Consider the following 25,041-nt stretch of genomic DNA (forward strand, 5'->3'; position numbering starts at 1 on the left):
GATGGGTTGATCTACATTTACAGCCTTCGCTGTACTCTGTATTTGCCCTCTCAGCTTTATACACTACTGGTTTCATTTCAGGTCCTAGGCATTACTATAAACATGATTAGGATCACAATGTTCTCTGGGATACTCATTACATGAATAAATAATAATATGAATTAATTCCTACTGATTTCAGTTGGGGGCCTTCACCCAACCCAGCATTAAATATGCTTAGGATCAGGATATCTGCTGGGATTTTTATTACATGAGTTAATATTTCTGTTCTGTCTTGCCATGTACAGACCCTTCGAGAAGGTTATGTACCTTTACGAAATGCATAGAAGGCAGAATGTCGTAATGGCCGGGTCTTTTTCATTAGCGTATTCATTTATTTATTTATTTCATTTAAACAGATGCAATATTTTATTTATTTACAATATTTATATACTGCTCCATTTCTAAAATATCTCTCCCCTTAAGGTGTTTACCCTCACAGGGTGGCTTATAATAATCAATACCAATTCAAACACTGCAGAGGCCACCAGTGAGGGAGGAAGCAGCAGCCAGGCACCTCTCCACCGTGCCTGGGTCCAGCTCCAACTGAGAGCCCCCTCCCTCCTGCTGCCAAATGCCAAATGCTGAGCTTTGTAACTAAGAATGTAGTGACTGAATTTACTTTGCTTTTCCCCCTCCTCCCCCCTCCCAATCCCATTTCCTCTTGTGTCATGTTTTTTAGATTGTAAGCTTGTGGGCAGGGACTGTCAAGAAATACTTTTGTAAGCCGCCGTGAGAGCCTTTTGGCTGAATGGCGGCGTAAAAATCCTTAAATAAATAAATAAATAAACACCAAGGCAGTCAAATATAAAATCTATAACCATATAAAATACAATATATATACAGCAAATAAAGGAGTTCTAAAACAGACCCTAAAATAATCCTAAAAAATGACTGGAACAACAGCTAATAATAAAAAATAATTCATTTTTAGTTTTCCTAAAAAACAATAGGGGTGCAAATGTAGAGGACCAGAGATCAGGACTTCAGAAGCCAATTGCAAGGCTTGTGTGTATTGATATGAAGCAGTGGTTCAGAAACTGGTCTCAAGCCACACAGGGCAGGACTGAGTAGTCTCAGGCCTCATGCCAGCAGTGGGCATAGCCACCCCACTGATGAAATGTAGCTCCTGACATGTTTGCCCAAGCCTCATTCACAGAGTCATACATACTCACTGTCTCCTCCACCCCATCTCACACCTTCTCTTTCTCTTTCACACACACACAATATACACATCCTGAACATGCCCCCTAAAAATAAGAGGTTGAAGATAAGGAATTTTCAGCTGGGAAAATGATCAGCTGCTGATCAAAGATAAGAACTTTGGTAAATGAAGAGATATATCACACTAAGATAAGCTGATTTGCAACTTGATCAAATCTTTCAGAACTGCCACTGCCCCCACCCACCCCAAAAAATCTGTTTGCATTTTTCTAGTCATTCACTTAACACATTTCTTAGGGGTGGAGGTAAAGAGGCATCATCCCTTCAGATAGTTGCTGGCCAGCAAGAGCCATTGTCATAGACACAATGGGGCTAAACTTGTTCAACCAGTTTGGCCTCCCAATCATCCCAAATATTGTACAACCCGAATCACTAGGCTCTAAGGCAGAGGTGAGTACAGTAACAGAAAAAAGTGGCAGTTTGCCACTGAATTTGGCAGCAAATCATGACAGACTAATAGCTTTTCAACATGAGGCATTTATTGTGTACTCATTCCCTACTCACAGTTGTTTATAGGTTCTTTAGATGACATTGTGAAATTCCAGTTTTGCTTCTGTTTTAAACACTTTTAGCAAGTTTTTTTAGAGCAGAGAAAATGCAGTATATGTGAAAGCAAAAGAAAATACTTTTTCAACATGCGCAGTTGTGCTTTCAGTTTACCACAGTGCCACCTAGAGATTATGTAGTGGAAAAGCAAGAAAGAAAATACTCTGTGTAATGCTCGGATCTCAATTCTGTGATGAAACTGAAAGTAAACACAGTGGATTAACAGCACCATGTAGACAAACTCCATAAAAGGGACCAATTTAGCTTGAGAGTAATAACCTGAGCCACATATTACAGACTACCTGTTCACACCACTCCACTCCTGATTTGAATACAGCCTGAACCATGTCTATACCAGAGAAGGGAGGAGTGTTTATGGGCACATGATGTGTGTGCAAACGTTTTTATTCATCTCAGCTGGTTTTGATACTATGGTATCCTTGTGGATAACTGGGAGAGATGCCAGTGGTGCAGCATTTCTGTGGTTCTGCTCATACCTAGACAGTAAATTCCAGATGGAATGCATCTTCCCCATGGAATGTATACTAAGGTGTACATCAGGATACTATTCTGGCTGCACCCTATTTAACATGTACACAAAATCCTCAGCTGAGGTTGTTCAGGGATTTAGTGTGGAATGCAATCAGTATACCAATGACTTTGTGTTCTATTTCTCTTTTTCACCTAATCCAAGTTTAGAGGTGGATGTCCTTGACAAGTGTCTGAAGTCAATACTGAGTTAGATAGAGGGCTAATATGCTGAAATTAAATTCAAACAAGACACTAATGCCAGGTGACTGAATAGGTAGTATTCAGGGTGTTCTCGATGGGGGTGCATGACCCATTAAAGATCAGGCGCAGTTTGGTGGTGCTATTAGATACAGTCCAGAATATGATGCCCAAAGAGCTTTTATGGCCAGAAGCATCTTCCATTAACTCTGGTTGTGTCCTCCTTTGGGTCTTGCCTCAGTTCTCTGGCACTTGGTTATCTTCAAAGGGGCTTATTGCAATGCACTCTGCATGAGACAACCTTTGGAAAGTTTTCAGAAAGGAACTTCAGCTGTTCAAAATGTTAATTGGGACCCAACCTACCAGAACACATTATTAAAGTGTTCCTTTAATATACTAAAGATTCTCACCAGTTTTCGGTTTCTTTCTGGGCACAATTCCAACTGTTAGAGCTGAACTATAAAACTCTAAAGAAACAATCCTATACATGTTTAGAAAGAAAAAAGGCCTACAACTCCCAACATCCCCCAGTCAACCACACTGGCTGGGGTATGCTGGAAGTTGTAGGGTTTTTCTTTCTTTCTAAACATGCATAGGATTGCACCTTAAACCAGACTTTCCCAATCTAGTGCCTTCCAGATTTTTTAGGCTTCAACTTCCATCAGCCCCAGCTAGCATGGCCAATGGTCAGGAATTCTAGGAGTTGTAGTCCAAAACATCTTGAGGGCACCAGGTTGGGGAAGGCTGCTCTAAACAGTCTCAGCCCACGTGAACTGAGGCCTTAGCTAGACCTAAGGTTTATCCCAGGATCATCCTGGGGTCATACCTGTTCATGTAAATAACACACAGGATATCCCGGGAGCAGGCAGGGACGATCCCGGGATAAACTTTAGGTCTAGCTAAGGCCTAAGGCTTCTCCATATGAGGTTGACCATTTGCTGAGGTCATCACTAAAGGTCCAGCTCATCCCAGTACAATGAACCATGCCCTACAGACAAATATTAACATATAACCAGATATATCCTGCTTAGATACAGTCAAACCACTCCATTTATGTAAAAAAAAAAGTTTTCTTTGGAGTGGAGCGGGGGGACGGGACCCAACATTTACAAAAACAAAAGCCCATCATCATTTTATTCTGTGTTCACAGATCCGTTAGAAACAACAGCAGTCATCATCAAAACCATAAAGCCATAAAACAGTCATTAATTCATTATACGATAAGCTAAGAATAATCATTAAAACATACACATATTTAAATAGAAGAGCATAGTTAATACACATGATACAAATAATTAAAAAAACAAACATAGAAGTTACAGTTAAGATAGAGACCTTTGAACAGAGAAGAGGATCTTAGCTACTGACTCTGTTGTTGATTTGTTTGTACCTGCCAGGAAGTATTCCAAAAACTGTTCTGATGACCTTCCAGGGCATTTTCTCATAATAGGGCCAAGTAGTCTATTTCACTCCTTCCTGAACAGAAGTTCGAGCATAGCCTACATGAACAGCTTTTCTTGCTCTTCACATTTCTATTCAATTCTGCTATGAGAGTTTTTAAAAATATAGTTTTAGTTATGTTCTGTTTTAATTTGTTTCACATTTTATTGTTAAATGGTATTTTAAACATCTGAGCTTCGCCACCTTGAAGGTGATATTATCAAAAGGTGTGGTAGAAACAAACAAATGGTATCTACTGGATTTGAGTGGGCTTCAGGAAATGTGGCAAGCGACAAAGTCTAGGGCTGAAATGACATTTAACAGATGGAATGTAGCCCATCACAGAAATGCAGGAATGGAGAAAGTGTTGTCTCTTGCACTTCGCTCTGCCTGAGGCAGGGCTGCAAAAACCTGGCCGGTGGGGGAGTAAGCTCACAAACCTCCCTCCAAGGTGAAATCAAGATGATCAAAAGCCTTAAGTTAGTTATTACAATAATCCTGTATGGAGGTGAACAAGAGCTGGCAAGGGAGTTGCAGGTGCAGGTTACGGCATGCCTCAGGAGCAAGGAATCAGGAGCTAGGTTTAGGCAAGATTAGAAGAACAGTCACAGAAATAATGCAAGGGAGCATAAATACTAGCCTAGCTGCACAGGTAAAGGGCAGGATCTGACCTGAAGAAAAGTAGAGTTCAGGTCATACTTAATTAATCAAGAATGGAACAGTGTGAGCAGATAGTCTGTAATGTAGAAAACCAAGCTGTAGGTCTCTTTTAGGGTGGTATCTTAAAACTAGTGCCAAGTTGAAAAATTCTCCTTTTTTTCAACCGTTCTCATTCAACTTGACAGAAAATAAACTCAACGGACAAATACATTTCAGAGAAATTCTCGTGAACTGGGTTCAGGCCACCTTGTCCAAGGACTGCGCACAAGTGTCATGTTTCATGGCTTACATTGTACAATCTTTCTCACACTTCAATTCAAGCCCAGGGGAAGACATCATGAGAAAATTCCTCCCATTGGGCTTTTTCAGATCAGGAAGTGCAGGCAGTCTGAGAGGCTGCAGAGCAACGTAGAGATCTGTAATAGAGATAGAGAGAAAACACACACAGCACCCTTGGCTGCCTTGTAGTGATTAGGTAATCTCAGGGCCAGGGGCAGACTATATTGCACCCTAGGCAAGGCGAGCTACTTGCACTCACACACCCCCCCCCAAAAATTGCCAACTTCGATTCAGCTGTTCAAGAAGAGTTTCTGAACTATTATATTTTCCTTTTATTGTTTTTTTTTTATTAAAACTGCTTATTTTTTATGAAACTGTGACCCTTAAAGGGTAGTACTGCGAGGGTCTGCGCCCTAGGCAGCTGCCTAGTTGGCCTAATGGTAGCGCTGGCCCTGGGTAAGATCCCAAACAGCACAAAACTAAAATATAAATCATGCTGAAAATGGGGCAGAACAATGGAAGGCTCTTCTGTGTGTGTGTGTGGGGGGGTGATTTTCAGGTAATTGGACAACAGATTTTGCACAGCACTCGTTTCACCTCTTCCCTGGAACTAGACATAACACTGCATTCTGGTGGAGGCAAAATGCTGGCCAGCCTGCCAAAACAGTTAGTGCTGTTTCCACTTGCAGTGGCAGCATTCCAACAACAAACAAACAAACACCCCAAACCTTTAGGAAAAAAGCAAAAGGCTGTGCTACAACCCCTGCTGCCAATGGTGAGCCCTACCTGCATGAAACTGCTGAGAAATCTGGTGAAATTGTTCCTCCAATTTCTCTTCCTACAAATAAGAGGGAGAATTCTGCTTAAGACATGCTAACTGGCAAGGTTTTGATTCTTGTGTCCTTAAAGGTTATTTTGATTATTGGTTTATTGTCTGTTCTGACATCTTCTCTCCTTTAAGTTATGCTTTGTTTTATTTTAAATGAGGCCCTGTAAACATTGGTGTAGAGGTAGATTCTGAGATGCAGGCACTCTTCATGACACCCCCAAAGCTGCATCCCTTTTACGACTACGGAATAAAAATGTAGTTTTCATTTCATTGCTCAGAGTTCTGTGAATGCAAGATTTGGACATGTCCCAGACGGAGACCCAACTGCTTAAAGCAGCAGAGCAGAGGCTATTGCAATCCAGCCAGCTGCTCTTTACTGACCCTAGTTCAAGGTTTCAGTTGTGTTGCACTCCTGTATGCATTTACATGAGAATAAGTCCACTCCAAGGCATGATCTACACTACTGCTTTAAAATGGTTTATAATAGTTTTGACAACTGTTGGGGCCTAGGACATACTCCAAATACAGATTTCAAACCATTTGCAAAGTGTCAGATTCTGCTTGGTGCAGATCTGGCCCAAATCTCCAGATGAACTCACTCAGGGTAGCTCTAGACAGCTTGTTTGCCCTGCTGTAAATGCGCAGTGGCGGCATTTCGGGCAGATGATGCAGCTGTCACCCTGAAGCTATTTAGGGGCAATCCCCCAAAGATGTGCTTTTAAAAAGAGGCAGTGTGGTGTAGTGGCTAAGGTGTTGGACTGGGAGTTGGGAGATTGGGGTTCTAGTCCCCACTCAGCCATGGAAACCCACTGGGTGACTTTGGGCCAGTCACATACTCTGAGCCCAACCTACCTCACAGGGTTGTTGTTGTGAGGATAACATGGATAGGAGGAGGGTTACTCCATTTAATGTGTACTACTCCGAAGGAGCGAAAATGTGGGCTTTTGAATAGCAAGGTGCCAAAGGGACCTCGTATAGAGTCGGCCTTAGTAATTTAATGTAGATGTTAAACAGCATGGAAGACAGAATAGAACGTTGTGGGGCCCACAGCATAAATGTCAAAGAGTTAAGTAGAAATCTAGCACCTTCTTCCAGAAGTCACCATCCATGTATGAGAGGAACCACTGGACAGTCTATGAAAAGGCTATTGTGTCTAGTAGTATCAAAAACCACTGAGAGGTCCATGTAAAATAAATAGGGTTGCACTTACCCAGCAAAAGTAACCTTCAGTGCTAAAACCAGGCCTGTAGCCTGACTGAAATGAATTGAGAAAAATGGCAATCAGCCATTCCATTTAAAACTCTCATGCCCATTCCTACAATACAGAGATTTGCATTCAAATAGTGAACATTATTAATAAAAGTTAGTAAGCACTTGGTTTGTTTACAAAAGGCAGCCTCTCACATTGTCATCCCTTCAAATTCATGTTTTCAATTCAGCAAAAGTGACGGGTAAGTTACAATAAGGCAGGATACATCAAATACCATATCTTTGTGAATAAAACTGTTGAAAATGTAGACTCCCTTTTGTCACAGCTATTAGTTCTCTTGCTCTCAATTACATTGGTATCTGGGTGAAAAAAGAGCACAACTCATCACTTAAAAATCTTTGTATTTGTACAATTTCCTGTATCTTGTACTAGAGAAACGTTACGCAGACACATCATTAATCAAAGGCTGCCACTACCTATACCAGAAATAGTGTAACTCAGCAGGGTTGAATTTTGTTTTCAAAATGATTGATATCAGAGTGGAATAAGCAAATAAAAGACAGTTCAAATGGAATTGCTACAAACTCTACCCTAGTCAGCACTGAAGAATTTCTCTCTACAGTGGGTAGGGTAATTGTTCAAGTACTACCTCAGTGCAGCAAGTTTAATAATCTTTTGATGCTGATAGTTCTTTAGGACCTCTCAGTGATACTAATACTCTCATTTCCAGGCTATAATACTATGAATACTTCCTTGAAAGCAAAACCCATGCAATAAATGAGCCTTATTCCCTAGCCTGGTGTGACAACGGACTAGCTATAAATATTTATTATTTATTAAATTTATATACCGCCCCATAGCCGAAGCTCTCTGGGCGGTTTACAAAAGAATACACTTTCTTTTACATTCTTCTTTACTCACACAACCTAATTGTATTCCCATGGGTATATTTACTCAAGGTGGTACACTGCTCAACTGGCGTTTAATACTACAATATGCCTTGGAATCCCATGAAACCCAGCAGGCTTTACTTCCAAGTAAACATGAGTCTTAAGTCTGATTATAGTACTTGAAAGAAAGGCTGCAATCCCAGACATGTTTACTCAGAAGCAAGTTCCACTGATTTGCCCCAAAGTAAGTGCCTATAGCTTGCACCCTTACTTGGAAAGAAATCCTGATGAAATCCAAGACACAGGCTACAATCCTATAATTACTCCGGAGCAACTATTTCAACGAGACTTACTCCCAGGTATGTAAGGACTGTAGGCTTTAGTAGTTTGCAATCTCAAACACCCTTTGAACGAATTGAGGGTTACTTCTGAGTAAGTACCCACAGGATTACTTTGCTATGCTGCAATCCTATGGGGACTTACTTGAGCTTAAATCCAGTGACTGAATTTAGTGGGGCTTATTTCTGAGTAAGCATATCTAGAGTTGCGCTGTTACTTCTAAGAAAACTGGCAAGGGGACGGGGCTTCCTAATTTCCGTGGGGCTTTCCCCGCTGACTGAATTTCGGACGGCAGCCTTCCTTCAGCGGCTCCCAACGTAATCCCCGCGCAGCAACCCGGCCGGAAGGAGCTGCCGGCTGGGCAAAGGAATGCGAGCCGCTGAGTGGCGGCGGCGCGTCACGTGACGCGTCCCGGGCCGGTCTGGACTCAAGCGGCAGCTCCTACCTTTGCCCCCCGCCTGAAGTCGCGATTCCCAGAGGCTGCTCCGCGTCATGTCCCACCAAACCGGCATCGAAGGTACTTCTCGAGCGAGACCAGGGGCTTCAAGCCTCCCTCTTTCCCTCCTTTGCTCTAGATTCCCCGTGGGGCCCACTGAGCTGCCCCAGGCGCTCGCTCGCTCTCCCTCTCTCGCTCTCTCTTCCCTCCCTCCCTTACCTCTCTCTGTGTGTGTGTGTGCCAAGCGTCTGCTGTGCCCTGCCGGAGGCTGGAGACCGGGCCAGACATGGGCCAAACTTCCGGCATCTGAACTCCGTGGAGTCACTGGATGGTTTGGATTTGGAAAGACTTGATTACACCTCCGTCCACGGGGCTTGATTGCAATCCCCGGAGCCTATTTCTCCTGCCAGTGCTCTAACGTAAGGAATAGTGCTTCTGAACGTGTGCAAAGTGCCTTCCACTGACAATCCACCCCCCACCCCCCATTTGAGGTGAGGGGGTTCCAAGTCAGAAGCTGCCCATTTCAGATAAGCAAGCTTGAGCCCCGGCATACTTTCTCTCTTCTTCTTCTTCTTTTTGAAAAGTATTACCTATTGCCTACTCCTCTCCTCCTCTTTCTCCCTCATTCTTTTGGGCTTGCTGGGGATTCAAGTCCAGAATTGGGGCGATCGGGGCACTTTTTCTAGAAGTCGAGCATGCAAAACAACGTTTGCGGAGTGGAGGCGCGTAAATAGGTTGCCGGCAGTGGGGCGATAATGCGGTGGTTGCCTTGCGACGTGAGCAGATGTCCTCTTTCCCCTTAAGGGAGGGGGAGGAGGCTTGCGCTGGCCTCCTTCGACCGGCACCTGCCTCTTGCCATGTAGGGACTTGGCTGCTAAGCGATTAGCAGAGGAACGGCAGGGATAGGTAGCAAGCTATGCTGGGCAAACTTCTTCTACTGTCGCGTTCTTGCATTTGACTCCAAAGCACCTTTGCAAGCAGCCATTTACGTTTAAATCTATATCTAGGTGCTACGTCATCATTATTATCACTATACTCGAGAGTAGGCGCAGGAGCCCCGATCTGGATCGGGATGCTAGCATGGCAGGGTGGGGGCTTTTAAGATCAGGATCGGGACTACTCTAGAGTAAAAATAAAACGGGGCGAGGGGTGGGGGGGTCTAGCTGCCAAACAGAGATTTAAAATAATGTCAGTTTTGGCCTTTATATAGGAAAATAACCTCTTCCTCCAATGCGTATTTTAATCGGGAGTAAAGCCTATTTTGGGATTTACTATCCGGTCCTATGCTCGGGAAGAAGTCTTCGGTTCTGTGATTTCTCCTGGTGATGAAGTGGGGGGTGTTTAATTATGAAATCAAAGTATATTACATTGAGGGCTGTGTCCAATGTTACAAATATTTAGAGCAGACCCACTGAAATGAATGGGATTTAAATCAGGCTAACAGTGGATGCAACACATACTCAGAAGTTTAACAACTGAGTATTATTATTATAGTAATAATTTTACAACATAGAAACTAAGTGACAATAAAAGCTCCCTCTGTTAAATCCCTGCTTGTTATAAATTTAAAGAATCCCAGCAAGAGACATATTTACAAGATATGCACTTTGTACCCATCTCCTAGGGGTGTCACTGATACCAGTTCCAGGGTGGCAATTCTTTTGTAAAGTACATTCACAGTTCAGGCTGTTTAAAACCGTGTAAACCGTACTGGTTTGTCTTTTGAAAATCTTTATTGTAGTTGGGTTCCAGTCAAGCCGTTCCTTTTAACCGGAGGATTAGGATTAGGCATGGTTCTTAAATGGGTTATCTGCAAGGGGGTGGGAGAGGAAGGCACTCTTCCCCTTTCTAAACTGTTTTCCAAAGCACTCAGATGGAAACTCCCGCCCCCGGCCACGATATCCAGGCCCATGCCGGTTTGTAGAACTGACACAATTCAGATTTTGCTTTCCATATGTCTGTAGAGACAAAAGATCAATTTACATTGGTTGTAGCTCAGTAACATTCACGTGACTCTTTTTGTATGTTAGTTCCTGTAGGCAAATGTTTTTACGTTGCTGTGTATGACTCATCTGTGGATTGTCAATGCTAGGCAGTCCAACATGCAAAAACCCGAGGAAATTTAAAGGGATGGATTTGCGTTGCGGGTTTACAGTGCAATCCAATGCAAAGTCAGACAGAAAAAAAGCCTTACAACTCCCAGCATTCCCCAGTAACTTCCATGCTGGCTGGGGAATGCTGGAAGTTGTAGGACTTTTTAAAAAACTTAACATTAAGAGCACTACCTTTTGTGTTCTTTTATGTGTAGATATGCACATGATGCAAGTTTAGACAGAAAAAAGTTCTAAACTTCCTAGCATTCCTCAGCCATACTGGACTTTTTTCTGTCTAAACATATGTAGGATTGTGCTATTAGTTACTAAATTGCTAGAGAATAAGCTACACTGAATATAGTGGGACTCATTTCCAATTAAGCACTGTTAGTGTTATTTTGACCTCTCCCCACCCACCCTTTTTTTTTTTGCATTTTGGAGGTAAATATTAATACAAATTTGATATAGCTAGTCTTTTCTTGGTTGATCTGATGTTAGAAAATTGAAGCATCATATCATTTTATTACTTAAACCTGTTGGTGTAAATGATACAACCTTTTAATTACCGTATTTCTTCGATTCTAAGACACACTTTTTTCCCATATAAACATCTCTAAAAACAGGATGCGTCTTAGAATCGCGGGTGCGATTATTATTCTTAGAATTAAAACTTTTTTCTGTTGGTGGTACTGAAATTAGTGTGCATCTTACAATCGATGGCGTCTTACAATCGAAGAAATACAGTAATTGTGTAAAGCTTTTCATTGGGAAAAGCTAGCGAATTTGAGGGTTTTATCTGTCACAAGACCAAATATTGGATCTGTATATTGGATCATGCTTGTCCCCTTGCTATCCCTGATGATTTTCTTTGCTTGACAGGATAAATTCAGCTGTCACCCTTGTGCTGTGAATTTGAACACCCAAGGTGTTCAAAGCCAATATGCTGGAAATATCACCTGGAAAACTCCCTGTCAACATCACTTATAGTGGTTTAACAGCATCCTTCCCCAACCAGGTGCCCTCTCATCATTATCTCCCAGCCAGCACTATGCTATGCTTTACTGACTGGCCGAGGCTAACTTCATATGAACAAAGTTCAAAAATAACTGTGTTACATGACAGAAAAAAGAAATATTTAGTAGAACCAAAATGAGCTTAGTTGGTACAGTCCCCCCGCGGCTGTATTGTTTGATCTTGATTTGCTGTGCTTGTGTCATGCCCTACCTTAGAGTGGCAATTGAGTCTTACAACAAGGCTCAAATAATAGACTTCTGGAAAGTGTATTATGCTGAGAGAAAAATAGTTGTCTCTCCATCCAGAAAGCTTCCTGGCTGTATTTCACATATCCAGGACCAACACTCTACCAATGCTGGATTGCTACAATGGCTTAACTTCTCCTGGGCTATAGGCCCTGTTGCTTGGATTGAAAACCATTTCCACTTTAACATGTTTAAAATTTGGTTGATCTATGTGGCTACGGCAAAATCAGTTATGTCTGAATTCCCATGTATAAAACAGCTCTACTAATTCCAGCAAAGATATCTAGAACAGATGAAAATGTTTGTTTTCTTAATTATTTGCAGAATAAAATGGACAATATAGTTAGTTAGGGTGCAGTCCTATGCATGTTTAGGCCATAATAAAGGTCCTACAACTCTTAGCATGGGAGTTGTAGGACTTTTTTCTTTCTAAACATGCAGAGGTTTGCGCCTTTAGATGCTTTAGTTATATCTTAAAACAACAACAACGTATAGTGCAATTCTATGCACATCTATTCAGAAATTGGTCCCACTGAGTTCAGTAGGACTTACTCCCAGGTAACTGTTTGGATTGCAGCCTTAACAATCTTGGTCTTTGGAACTTCCCTCTGCCCTGGGTTAAACATGTAAAATGGATTTTAAAACCTGAACTGAAAAATCTGTTAATCCTTTTCTTTCTTTCTTTTTTGTATTTTTCAGCTAGTGAAGAAGTCAAGGAAACATTTGCTAGAGCTAGAAATGGACAATACAGGTTTTTAAAACTAGTTATTGAAAATGGTACGTGTTACAATCCTGCAATCTGTCTTCTTTCAGAGTTAAATAGATGAGTAAAGGAAATACAGTGCATCTTACCATCTTGAGATCTTGGATTTGTTGATAGGAATTGCTTGCATTTCATCTACTTTAATATTATTTTTGTGTAGCTGAAACCATTACAAAACAGAACACATCAAAGAACATGTCTACACAGAAGTAACACTGATTGACATCAGTAGGGCTTACTTTCAGGTAATCCCATTGTTCCCCATGTGGCTTATGTCTGAAGAGACGTATCAGAGGCAGTAAGTCTATATACTCCAGTTGCTGGGGAACATGGATGGGAGGATGCTGTTGCACTGTATTCTGGTTGTGGGTCCATGTCGACAGCTCGTTAGCCACAGTGTGAACAGAATGCTGGACTAGATTGTTCCTTGGTCTGATCCAGCATGGCTCTTCTTATGTTCTTATGAGACATTCAAGGATTGCACTGAGAGGGTACACTTACAGAGCTCCAATGTAAGATAATTGGTTTTGTTAGCAGGATATTACTTTCCTTGTCATGGGGAAGCAACATTCAGATAAATGCAGGATCTCCCAGTACAGTTATTTTCTGCATCAGAAGCCTGGTCCCAATGTCACTCATGCTGGTATCTCCAAGGCTAAGTAATCCCTGCAGAGGACCTGAGTGACACATCTCTTCCAATTCCTGTTATCTGTGTCTCCCAAAGAGCACAAATGCTACATTTACAAAGTGGCCAGTGACTTAACTCTTTTCATTGCCACTTGTGGCCAAACTCTTTCAGAGATTTCACTGAAATCAGCATGGCTATTCTGGAGTATTCAGATCCAAAAAATGATCACTTTCTTGTACATTGAGAGCATTCTAGGTAATTATAGACTCTGCAGGTTTATAGATTGTAAGAATGTTGTTAGATTTTTTTAGGTGCTTAAGAAACCTTAATCTTTATTTATTAGCATTTTAATAGGCCTTCACACCCCACCCTTGCTGACTCAGACTTCTAGGCTACATTTTATTTTATTTTAGTTGTCAGCATAAAGCTTGTTTCTTTGTAAATCAAAACAGTAGCTCTATCTTAGAAAGTAAAAGCTGCTATTATGCATATGCTCTGTCACAACGACACACCTCAAAAAAGTAGTTTTATACTAAGGTTGCTCCAGGGTTAATTGGAACTGCTTGATTTCCATCCCACAAAATCCTTTATATCATTTTACGATTTCTACAGGCAAACTCTCAAAATCTCTTTATTTTTGCATATTTATAAATGTAAGACTTTTAAAACAAACATTCATAATTATACCCTGATAAATATAAATATTTCAGAAATATACAAAGTCCAGATTTAGATACCTAGAATTCTTGAACTTAATAAGTTCCAACCATTATATATATAAAAATGGACTTCTGCTGTCCTTCCATTTTGTTGATCAAGTTAGATAGTTTTTAACATTTCTATAGTTGTCTACTGTAAATCTTTGATCAGATTTCTGACTAAGTACAATAACAATTTTTGCTATTGTCTGTAGTGTGACAACTCCTTTCTATATTTTTACAGAGCAGCTTATTGTTGGTTCTGCTCAACAACCCGGTGCATCCTGGGAAGAGGACTATGATTCCCTTGTTCTCCCACTTCTTGAAGACCAGCAGCCATGTTACATACTGTACAGATTAGATTCCCAAAATGCCCAAGGATATGAATGGATCTTTATTGCATGGTCGCCAGACCATTCTCCTGTACGTAGCAGAATGAAAATTCTAGTGACTGTTAACAACACAAGTTGAACCCTTCAGACCATGACTATGTTTGTTTAGCAATCAATTAGCTTGCCATATTGTCAACATATATTTTAGGTTCTTCTCTCATCACATATTCCTCATATGTGCATGCGTGCAAACACACATATCTCATGCCACTATCCCATGCAGCAATTGGTATGGGTGACGCCAACGTCATGGGTGTTTCCTGGCCAATATGCACGCATATCGGGGAATAGTGCCAGTTGGGTGGGAGAGAGACACACAGTTTGTGCGGCATTAGCACATCTGTTACAGTGTCTGGAATAGCATCTTGATGCAATGATTTCCATCTGACTGAGTGTGTGTGTAGGTGGTCATTGTTTCAGGCTATTTGAAAGAATGAAATTTAAAGCATAATACATTTACATGCAATCCTATGCATGTTTACTCAGAAATAAGTCCTATTGAATTCAGTGGGATTTATTCCCACATCAGTGTGTATAGGATTGCAGCATTAGGAAGGAGCTAGATGATACTTCCTGTCTATTTTCACCAAAAGTAACAGTATTAGGCTTTGACTTTTCATTTGGATTAAGATATCTATTAACACTACTGTATGACAAATTATGCCTTGAGGTTGTTGGTGAAGATACAGTGAGCTCAGCCTAAATCCTACATCTTTCCTTATAGAAGGACCCTGTTCAGAAGACATGCTAAGTCACAGTGGTTAAGCATTTTCAGCTAAACATTATGCCTTAGTATGTCATGAGAACCATTCCTAACCATAGTGACTGCATAACCACAGTTTCAACACACTCATTAACCGGTTTCTGCAAAAAGGTTAGTGGCCTAACCATGGTTCAGTGTGTTGTCTGAACAGGCCCATTGGCTCTTAGGCCAAGATCAACTCCAGGCTCTGTGAAACACATTGATCCTGCTTTATAAATGAAATGTTAAAACACAAGTCTTTTCTTTAAAGACTTTTTAAAAAATGTATCGCAACAGAAAGATAGTCCCAATTGATGCCCTTGAGGATCAGTTTTAACACTTAGCTTTCATTTTATTATCAGGTTCGTCAAAAAATGTTGTATGCAGCTACCCGGGCAACTCTGAAGAAAGAATTTGGAGGAGGGCATATTAAAGATGAAGTTTTTGGAACAAACAAGGTGTGTCTTCTGCAAAGGGTATTTTGGAAGGATATGAGGAGGGGAAATGAAGGGTGTGTGTTCCACCCCAACCTCCCTCAGTTGTTGGAAGATCTGAGCAGAGGCTGTAACAGTTTGACTGAACAGTGTTACAGTCTCCACAGGTTCTGGAACCCTGCACAATCATGGGTTCCAACCAAGCAGAGGATTGTAACCACGTCAACTGAACAGGTTGCCAGGCATAGGCTTGAGCAAGGGGTGTGCCCAGGCACAACCTAATGTCTCATGCAATTACGTCTCTCTGCTGGGAGCCACATTTCAAAGAAGCCAGGAGGAGGGTACCCAAAGTCTAATATCACCTCATAAGACCCTTCTCCAGCCAGTGTCATCACAAAGCCCCACCAATGCTTATTCCCACCTCACCTGCAACGGCTCTCCTGTGGTCAGGGAATCTGAACACAGAGTAGGGCATCGATGGAACGGTGTTTAATAAATGGATAAAAATAATGAGTATTCAATTAATATTCACCTTTAAAAATTAATAAAATTCCCTGGGTGCACACTGTAATGAAATGTGCTGTGCACACCTATGGTGCCAGACAAGCCTCTCTGAGGAGAGAATTTAGTCAGTGGGGCAACAACAGAGAAGGCCCTCTTCCCCTTTGCAGTCCCCATTTACTTCACCTCAGATGGGGGTGGGGGCATCCAAAAAAGGGCCTCCATCACACTGCATGAATTCATTGATGTGGGAGCAGACATTCCTTCAGACACCCAGATCCCGAGCCATAAAGGACATGATTTCTTTTCTGCCAGTGAACATATGTAGCTATCCCATACTGAGTCAGAACTAAGGTAGATGGAGCAAACTGTCTATTCTGCCTGTTGCCAGCTGTTCAGAATGTTAGGCTCTGGTGTTTCCAGGTTTTGCAACTTCCAGCTGTTAGTCAACTGAGCACAGTGAGATCCTCTTCTCAACCTTTCCTATCAATGGGGATGTCATGGTTGGAGGGGGCAGTGTGTGTGTATCCTGTCCCCATCTCTCCTCCATGCATTCTATTTCCAAATGCCTGAAGGCTATTATCAATTGTAAATCTGGTTTTGGCCACAAAGTCCTGAACTGAAAGGCTGCAGAGGGATTTTTTTCCACTGAGTAAGCCACTCATGCAAGCTGCTGGTTTTGTATTTTCAGGATGATATTTCATTGAATGGTTACCAAAGGTACTTGGTAACTCAGTCTTCCCCTGCCCCTCTGACAGCAGCAGAAGAAGAACTTCGACAGATCAAGATTAGTGAGGTATTGCATCCTGTGTTGGGAGCCAAACTTTCTTCGTTAGAGGGGGGTGGGGTTGGCAGGGATGCAGAAGTAGCAGATTTTTTGCATCAACAGATGAACTCGATGAGATTTCATCCAACTCCTATGATTTCTGAAAAGGTTGTTGTTGCTGCTGCTTCTGCTGTTGATTTCTGAAATGTTGCTGGAAAGTCCGAAACATGTCAGAAACCAGGAGTGTGAAAAATCTTCTCGGAGTCGGCAAACGGCAGGCCGGGGGTTGCAATTTAATGCTTACCGTGTGCATAAACTTCTGCAAACAGACAGCACTTGCTAGTTGCAGGGATTTCTAACAGGCATGGTTGGGCTAGATATTTGAATAAATATCCACTTCCTCGTAATGTTTAAGGGGAAGAATTCCTTCCAAAGCTTAATGTGAAAACACTGTACAAGCACTAAATTTTCACCCTAAAATTTGCCATACAACTAACCTGCAGTGAATATATTTGTTTAGTTGATTTAAAAACCAAAATGAGGCATCTATAGCAGCCCTAAACTCCTATAGCAACTCCTATAGCAGTTTCTACTTAAATATTTTCTGATGCTCACTTTAAACATGCCAGATATGAACATGGGACATCCACTTATTTTTTGACCAAACACTCTACTTTAATTGACGCAGATTCCCTGTTTTATTTGTATTCCACTTTTCCAGATCACCCCTATTTAATCACCCTCTTTCCTCTCTAATGAAGATTATTTTAAATTTCAGATTAAGGAATAATATAGGTAAGAAAGAGCAAAGTTTAAAACGAAAAATTCTACACATTTGGATTCCCTGCTCTCACTTTCTCATGTACACATTCCATATATTGTCACTTCAAGCAGGGCACGATACGTTTTAGAATTGTCATCTTTTCTAAGCCATTCCATTTTTTTTCCAGGTACAAACCGAAGTCAGTGTTGATACTAAGCATCAGACTCTACAAGGGGTAGCATTCCCTATAGCCAAAGAAGCCCTCCAGGCACTGGAAAAACTGAAAAACAAACAACTTAACTATGTACAGTTGGTAAGTCCATGATTTCACTCTTTAATTCTGGAGATTATCAGTGTATAGATTTCTCATTGCTGTTTGTAGATATGGGCAAGACCTATACTTGCATATAGAGCTCCAGGATTGTGTTCTCAACTAGCCTAGTCTTTGTATTGTTTATAGTCAATGATTAAAATTCTGTGTTTTATCCAGTGGTGTCCCCTCCTTTGATGGGAAGGTTCTTTGATCCAGCAGAGGTTTCTGTTAGAGGAAACAGGGAAAAGAGGTGTTTTTTTGCATACATTCTTCCTCCAGGGTTTTGGAGACTGCAGATAGCAAGGGAAATTAGCAAAAGTTGCCTCCCTCCTCATTCTGCCAATGGAATCCAAGAGCATTTTTGTCAACAGAGGTACACTATTGGATTCAAACCTCTACGTCTTTTTTCATGTTTAATTCCAACACTCGCAAACCCACAATTCTTTCATTTTAATATTTGGTTTTAAATCCGGAAATAGTATACCTACTTTATGCCAACAGCTTTTATGTTTGTTAACAGCAAATTGATATGAAAAATGAAACTATCACCCTGGCTAGCATACTCCCAACTGAACTGAAGGACTTGCCAAAAAGAATTCCGAAGGATTCGGCGAGGTACCATTTTTTCCTCTACAAACATTCCCATGAAGGAGACTACTTGGAATCCATAGGTATGCAAATATTTCTGTGTACAAACTTGAATAGGCAGCTGGCATGACTCTTGGCTCAAGGTTTTGTGGCCAAAAAATGCAGATAACTACAAAGGTTGCCTCATTTTTTGTTCCCCCACCCCCATCTTCTTAAAACCTTCCCCCCCACACACCTTTTTTAAAAAAAGAATTGGTCCTCTCTAGTCTTCAAATAGATGTGTAGCAATTACAATAAAAGTTGTTTACTTTTTTCAAACTTTGCAACAAATCTTGCTAAGGATTGTTTGGAATAATTTCTTACTCCTTTGAAACATTCTGCAGTTTTTATCTACTCTATGCCGGGCTATATGTGTAGTATACGAGAACGGATGCTATATTCTAGCTGCAAGAGTCCCCTCCTAGAAATCGTAGAAAGACAACTATGGATGCAGATCATCAGAAAGGTATTTTAGCCTGATTTACTGTTCATATTGCTATGATTATTCACGTATTTCTGTTTTTTGAGTAACCCCTTCCCCCCTTCATATGCTTTAATGTGTTTTTAGACTGTAAGCCTCTAGGCAGGGTATTGCTGTTTTATTTGTATATTTTGTACAGCACCAAGTACATTGTTGGTGCTATATAAATAAAATAATAATAATAATGAGGAGGAGGAAGAGGAGGAGGAGGAGGAGGAGGAGGAGGATACAGCCTGGGCTCTCCATTGGTTGTGCTGATACATCCTTGAGATTTAGGCCTCTGCAGGTTAGCCCTCATTTTCACCTGAGATGGGACACAAACACACACACACACACACACACACACACACACACACATCCTCTTAAGTTGTCCTTGTTAGATTGGTTCTAAAGAACGGTGATCAGAATTGAGTAAGACACTACTGTGTTCTACCAACATGTGCACAAGCAATAGTGGAACACTTGACACAGTTTGTATAGTTTATATTATAAGTAGGTTCCATAGTGATTCCATGCTTACACAAGAGCATAATATAATATGTATTTGGGTTTAGTTCCACTTTTCTGATGAGATACTCTGTTGTGAGATGTGCAAAGCAATCTTCTATATGCAAAAGGGCACCTTTGGAGCCAGCCCATTTTCCTGTACATCATCCAACATGCAAGCCCACCTGTGGTCCAACTTTGGTCCCTCACCTGCATACTGTAGCTCTCCACCTGAAAGCAGTGGAGGCTGGTGGCTCCAATGTCAGTGGGGCAGTCCATCCACTCCGGAGTTCAGTCAGAACTCTAAAGGAGCTGTCTGTGGTGCAAAGCACCTTTAATTGCTCCTTTAGAGTTCTGACTGAAACTTGAAGCAGATGCACTGCCCCACTGATATCAGAGCCACCAGCCTTCGCTGCCTTGAAAGCATGCACAGAGCTATGTGCTTCAACCAGGATAGCACCTACCCTGAGAATGCCAGAACAATCCCTTCACATAGTAGTGGCACTGTTTTCTGATACATGCCACACTTTGCTATCAAGGGCCAAGCACTCTACCTTGGTATACTATATTGATTTCATATGTGTAATGTGGAAATAATTTAATTCTACTTCTTCATATATTTGGCATGGTAGGCAAACATGTAATTACTGTACGCTATACAATGGGATGACCACAATAGCTTTTTGGAAACCTGGGTTTCCATCCTGCAGTTCAGTTGGTCATGTTCTTAAGCCATTGACCAAGTCACTGTCACTTTTCTAATTAGCTAGATCCTATACCAAAGCAGTTCAGAGTCCTTTTGGGCCAAAGAGCCATATGTGGTGTTGGTTGGGGGTCAGGGCCATGCATGCACAGACATCCATGCTTGTGAGCACATATGCTCCCCACACACATACACACAATTTCCCTCAAAACCTGGGAGCAGGCTCTCTGAGTGCTAGTTTCTCGAGTGTCCTCAACAGCAAATTAGGTGGTAATTTCACCTCCCTCCCACCCCACAGTAGCAGCATATGGCCACTGATTGTACACCCCTGCTATATGGTATTATATAGATGTATGCCCATTGATTTCAATAGGCTTAGGTGTACCCAACTGCATTGGTTCAGACTGAAAATTGTTATCAGACCTTCTGTTTTCATTTTATAATGTATAGCCAAGGTGAAGCATAGCTAGTTGCTCTGACCCACCAAGAGAGGGCTCTGCACCTCTATTGTTGTTTACTTTCTATGGCACCATCAGTGTGCGTGGTACTTTAGGACCGTGTCAAAGATGCAGGAAGAAAAAGGAAAGGAACCTCTCGTGCAAGCACTGAGTCATTACTGACTCTTGGAGGGACACCAGCTTTCGCTGATGTTTTCTTGGCAGGCCTTACAGAGGGGTGGTTTGCCGTTGCCTTACCGGCCATGATTGCCTTTCCCCCAGCTGACTGGGTACTCATTTTACCGACCTCGGGAGGATGGAAGGCTGAGTCGACCCGAGCCAGCTGCCTGAAACCAGCTTCTGCTGGGATCGAACTCAGTCCGTGGGGAGAGTTTCAGCTGCAGAAACTGCTGCTTTACTGCTCTGCGCCACATGCAGATGGATGCTTTTTTGATGACTCAGATTATGTGTTTCTTTGCGATGGTGTGTGTGTGTGTCAGAAGACTTCATCAAACTGTCAGTCACACAGTACTCCCATCTTTAATATTCATTTTGTGGTTTTCTTTTATCATCTCAAAATAACTTAGACGATCATCTCTCTTGCCTTTATGACAGATTGAAATAGATGATGGAGATGAGCTAACGGCTGACTTCCTTTACGAAGAAGTTCATCCCAAGCAACATGCGCACAAACAAAGTTTTGCTAAGCCAAAAGGACCTGCAGGGAAAAGGGGAATCCGAAGATTGATCAGAGGTCCGGCTGAAACGGAAACACCGACTGATTAAATGCAGCAAGTGCACTGGGAACAAAAAGCATTATGGGATGAGAGATAGGGGGGATGGGAGGGAAGGGAACCCACCCCAGCCTTTAATAACGAGATGAAAGCATTCCACATTGATCTTTTCCAGAAGAAAAAAAAAAACATTTTCCATCTTGTGACCTTCCACTGCACTTATCTGGCTATGCCACTATTGATCTTATAAGATCCACAGCCTGTGGTTGTAATGCATTGGTTGAAAACTACAAGTTTGTAGAACGTTAGTTCTGATCTGACTTTATTTCATAGCTGTACAATTCATCATTTAGGTAACATATTAATATACGTACATCTACACATGCACACTACATAGCTTACAGTCAACTTTAATGACTACATAAAATGGACTAGATCTTTGAAAAATTTAATTAACTCCATTACTTCTCTTAGAAAGTTGCTTCTTTGGAATAAAAATGGTCCGGAATAAATCCTGTATCTCTTTATTGTATATCCTTCCTCCCACAAAACCATTCTCTAGTCTTCTAACAAGGGCTACCTTACTTGTATGTACTGTTTCATACCACAATTCTAAACACTAATTTGGATGCAAGCTTCATTGAGATGAATAGGCTCTTGTTCTAAGTAAATAAGACTGGGCTGTACTAGATGGAAATCTAGTTTATTTGCTACAAAGAGTCCAAAATTAGATTCTCTTCTAGCCTTCTAACAATAGCTGCCTTGCTTTTACCCCATTTTTTGCCCTTAATGTATGTCTTAACATTACTGCATAAGAAAGTGCTACTCATTAGAATGATTCTGTAAACAACACAATTGTTATAAAATTAGAATACTGGTTTTCTAGTCCAAATCATTTTGATTTAGCTACACTATGAAAGCTGCTGCGATGTTAGATTCTTAGTACTCACACAGTTAAGGATAGAGCAGTTGATAACTGTGTCCTCTTGCATTTCTAGTGTCTAAAAAAATAAATAAAGGTGTTGTCAAGGCAACATTTCTGCAATTGTAAAACAGTCACAGTCTGGGACTATCTTGTAAATATATTTTGTTAGAAGCAAGGCTTCCAACTGGTTAATACAATGAACAGGTTAAGCAGCAAACATTTGTTTCTGCTGGATTGAAACGGTTATTGATGTAAGCCATAAAGAATTACTTCCCAAAAAGCAAAAAGTTCCAAATAAGAGCCCTGTCGTGGCTGTCATTGTGTTGATCAATGTATGTTTCTCATTTACAACCTCAAATGTCTAAATATTTTCAAAAATATTTGACTTTATGGGTATGTCTGGCTGGGGAATGCTGGGAGTTGTATGACTTTTTTTTGCTTCTAAACATGCATAGGATTGCACCCTAACAGTGATTTTGAATGTGTGCTTGGAAGTAAAATCTACTGAATTCACTAGGACTAGATTCTTTGTAAATGTGAAGCTATAAACTGCATTTCCCTTGTCATTGTTCATCTTTGACATATTAGTTAATACTATTTTTAATTTAAGCTACAAATTACTAAAATATTAACTTCCATGGTTGTTACTCCCACCCCACCCTTATTTAAATTAGTGTAAATCAAACGACTATAACTTCTAATAATGCTCTTTAATACTGATTTACTAATCTAAAAAAAACAAACTCTATTTAAACCTTTAGCAGAGCTTTCACAGATGAACACTGACCCTAAAAAACTGAACCAGACTACTAGCACAGTACATCTGTTCTTACTAGTACAGTATCGTTTTTGTGATAGAATAACTGCTGCTATGCTCAGTTCTGAACATTTGCATACTGGCCTAGAAAGAACTGTAAGCTAATTTCCAAGAGCACTTATACTACTAATTGTTTTCGATGCCGGCTTACTGCCATCTCTGCAGGTTGTTCAAGGCCTTTGTTGTATAATGTGATGCTACATCTTCACTACAGGCCAGTTCTCACCTTACAATAGTAGGGTGGTTGATTACTCTTCCCTGTCTCTTCCAATAATGGTTGAATCTAGGATTGCAGATGGAAGGACATGAGAACTATGCAATGGGTGCAGTTCCTGTGTTTCCAGTTGAAATGCCGTTGGCTGTAAACACTGAAGTAGGCTCTGTTGAGTTCAGTAGGACTTACTCTCAGGTAAGAGTGCATAGGATTGCAAGTTTGAAGGCATGTGATAAAATAGAATCAAAAACTGAAATGTGTCTTCAATTGCACATTTTAAACACACAATCCCTTGACAATTCTGCATAGTGAGATACTGCGGTTCTGTAATTATTATTTTTTTAATAACAATTGTTGTTTTGTTTAAATAGAACTATTCCGCAAACGAAGTGAGGTCCACAAATGAGTGAGAATTTCAACCTGGCTCTCTCATGTCCAACCCTGGTACTCTGTCATTTGCTGCACATGACAAATGGCTTATTCTTAATTGCCATCTCCACACCATAAAAGCAGGGATTAGCACTATGCACAAATTACGTTACTGCATATTTTAAATCAGTCTGAGATGGTTGTTTTAGCAGAAACATAGAACATTTGAAATGTGGATACATTTTATAGTTCTAAAATTAGTCAAGACCCACCACTCTGATGGGTAGGATAATAAAGGACTAGTTAAGCCATTCCAAACCTGTTGCCCTCTGGCTGTATTGGACTGCAACTCCCAGGATTCTCAGCTAGGGTGCCTAACAATGGCCTTTCCCACTTCCCTATAATGGGGATTATGAGAGTAGAAAGGGCCAATGGATAGTCTGTTGTGGGTAAAAGAAAGGGCCTTTTGCTAGGACACCCAAAGCCTGCTGCTCTCTCTTGGCAGGGGGTTGCCTTAGCAGCAGGAATGAACAAGTACAACCATCCATAACTCTGCGGGTCTTATGAGACTATTTCCCCTTTAATTCTTCACCTTCGTATCAGCAAACATGGGACTCATGGTTACTATAAACATGGGTAGCAACAATCAGAAGGATGAAATCATGTGTACTAGAAAGCATGTTGGGGATAGTTTAGGTCCTTCATGTTGGGTCCTTCAGTTTAGAAAGTTGGCTAATGAAAACTAACATGCTAGAAGATTGTAGAAATTACCTTTGAAAATAAAATTATGAAATAGAAACTTGCTTTGAAAACTCGGATGTACAGAGTTACTTGTACAAAACTACTGGATAAATTTTGATTGTGGAAACCTGTGCTCACCTTTTAGAATATCACCTTGTTTTAGCATTCTTTATCACCTACAGTGTAGTCTGAATGTATGAATAAAGACTCTGCTCATAATCTCTCAGGAATAAGTCTCAAAGGCATCATTCATAAGTACATACAGCAACCAAAAATATATGAAACACGCTTGCTTCCATCTTAGCTCTCTGTAATTCCAGTTCTCAGACTGAGAAGCTATTTTGTAATGTTGCTTTAAAATACTAAATCCTTTGGGTCAAAGGCCACTGCTCCAAAAGACAGATATTTTCACTGGCATGTCAGGCTATTCTTGGAACTTAATATAACACATGGTGTAGAAAAGCCATTTTTCTATCAATTTATAAACCCCAGAAATGTATTCGTCATGGCACTGACCAGGGGAGGAGGTGACCC

The 25,041-nt window shown here is 41.0% G+C and overlaps 1 protein-coding gene across 1 annotated transcript; it reads left to right on the forward strand.

The window, feature by feature from the left end:
- Positions 1–8,586: 8,586 nt before the first annotated feature.
- Positions 8,587–24,817, forward strand: TWF1 (twinfilin actin binding protein 1). Its single transcript, XM_063133981.1, has 9 exons — positions 8,587–8,702; positions 12,673–12,750; positions 14,307–14,485; positions 15,559–15,654; positions 16,823–16,927; positions 17,848–17,973; positions 18,494–18,644; positions 18,945–19,066; positions 21,323–24,817. Exons 1-9 carry the CDS (start codon positions 8,678–8,680, stop codon positions 21,491–21,493), a joined length of 1,053 nt encoding a protein of 350 aa, XP_062990051.1. The 5' UTR covers positions 8,587–8,677; the 3' UTR covers positions 21,494–24,817.
- The last annotated feature ends 224 nt before the right edge of the window (positions 24,818–25,041 follow it).

The sequence above is a fragment of the Elgaria multicarinata genome, chromosome 9 (assembly GCF_023053635.1).
Source record: "Elgaria multicarinata webbii isolate HBS135686 ecotype San Diego chromosome 9, rElgMul1.1.pri, whole genome shotgun sequence".
Lineage (NCBI taxonomy): Eukaryota > Metazoa > Chordata > Lepidosauria > Squamata > Anguidae > Elgaria > Elgaria multicarinata.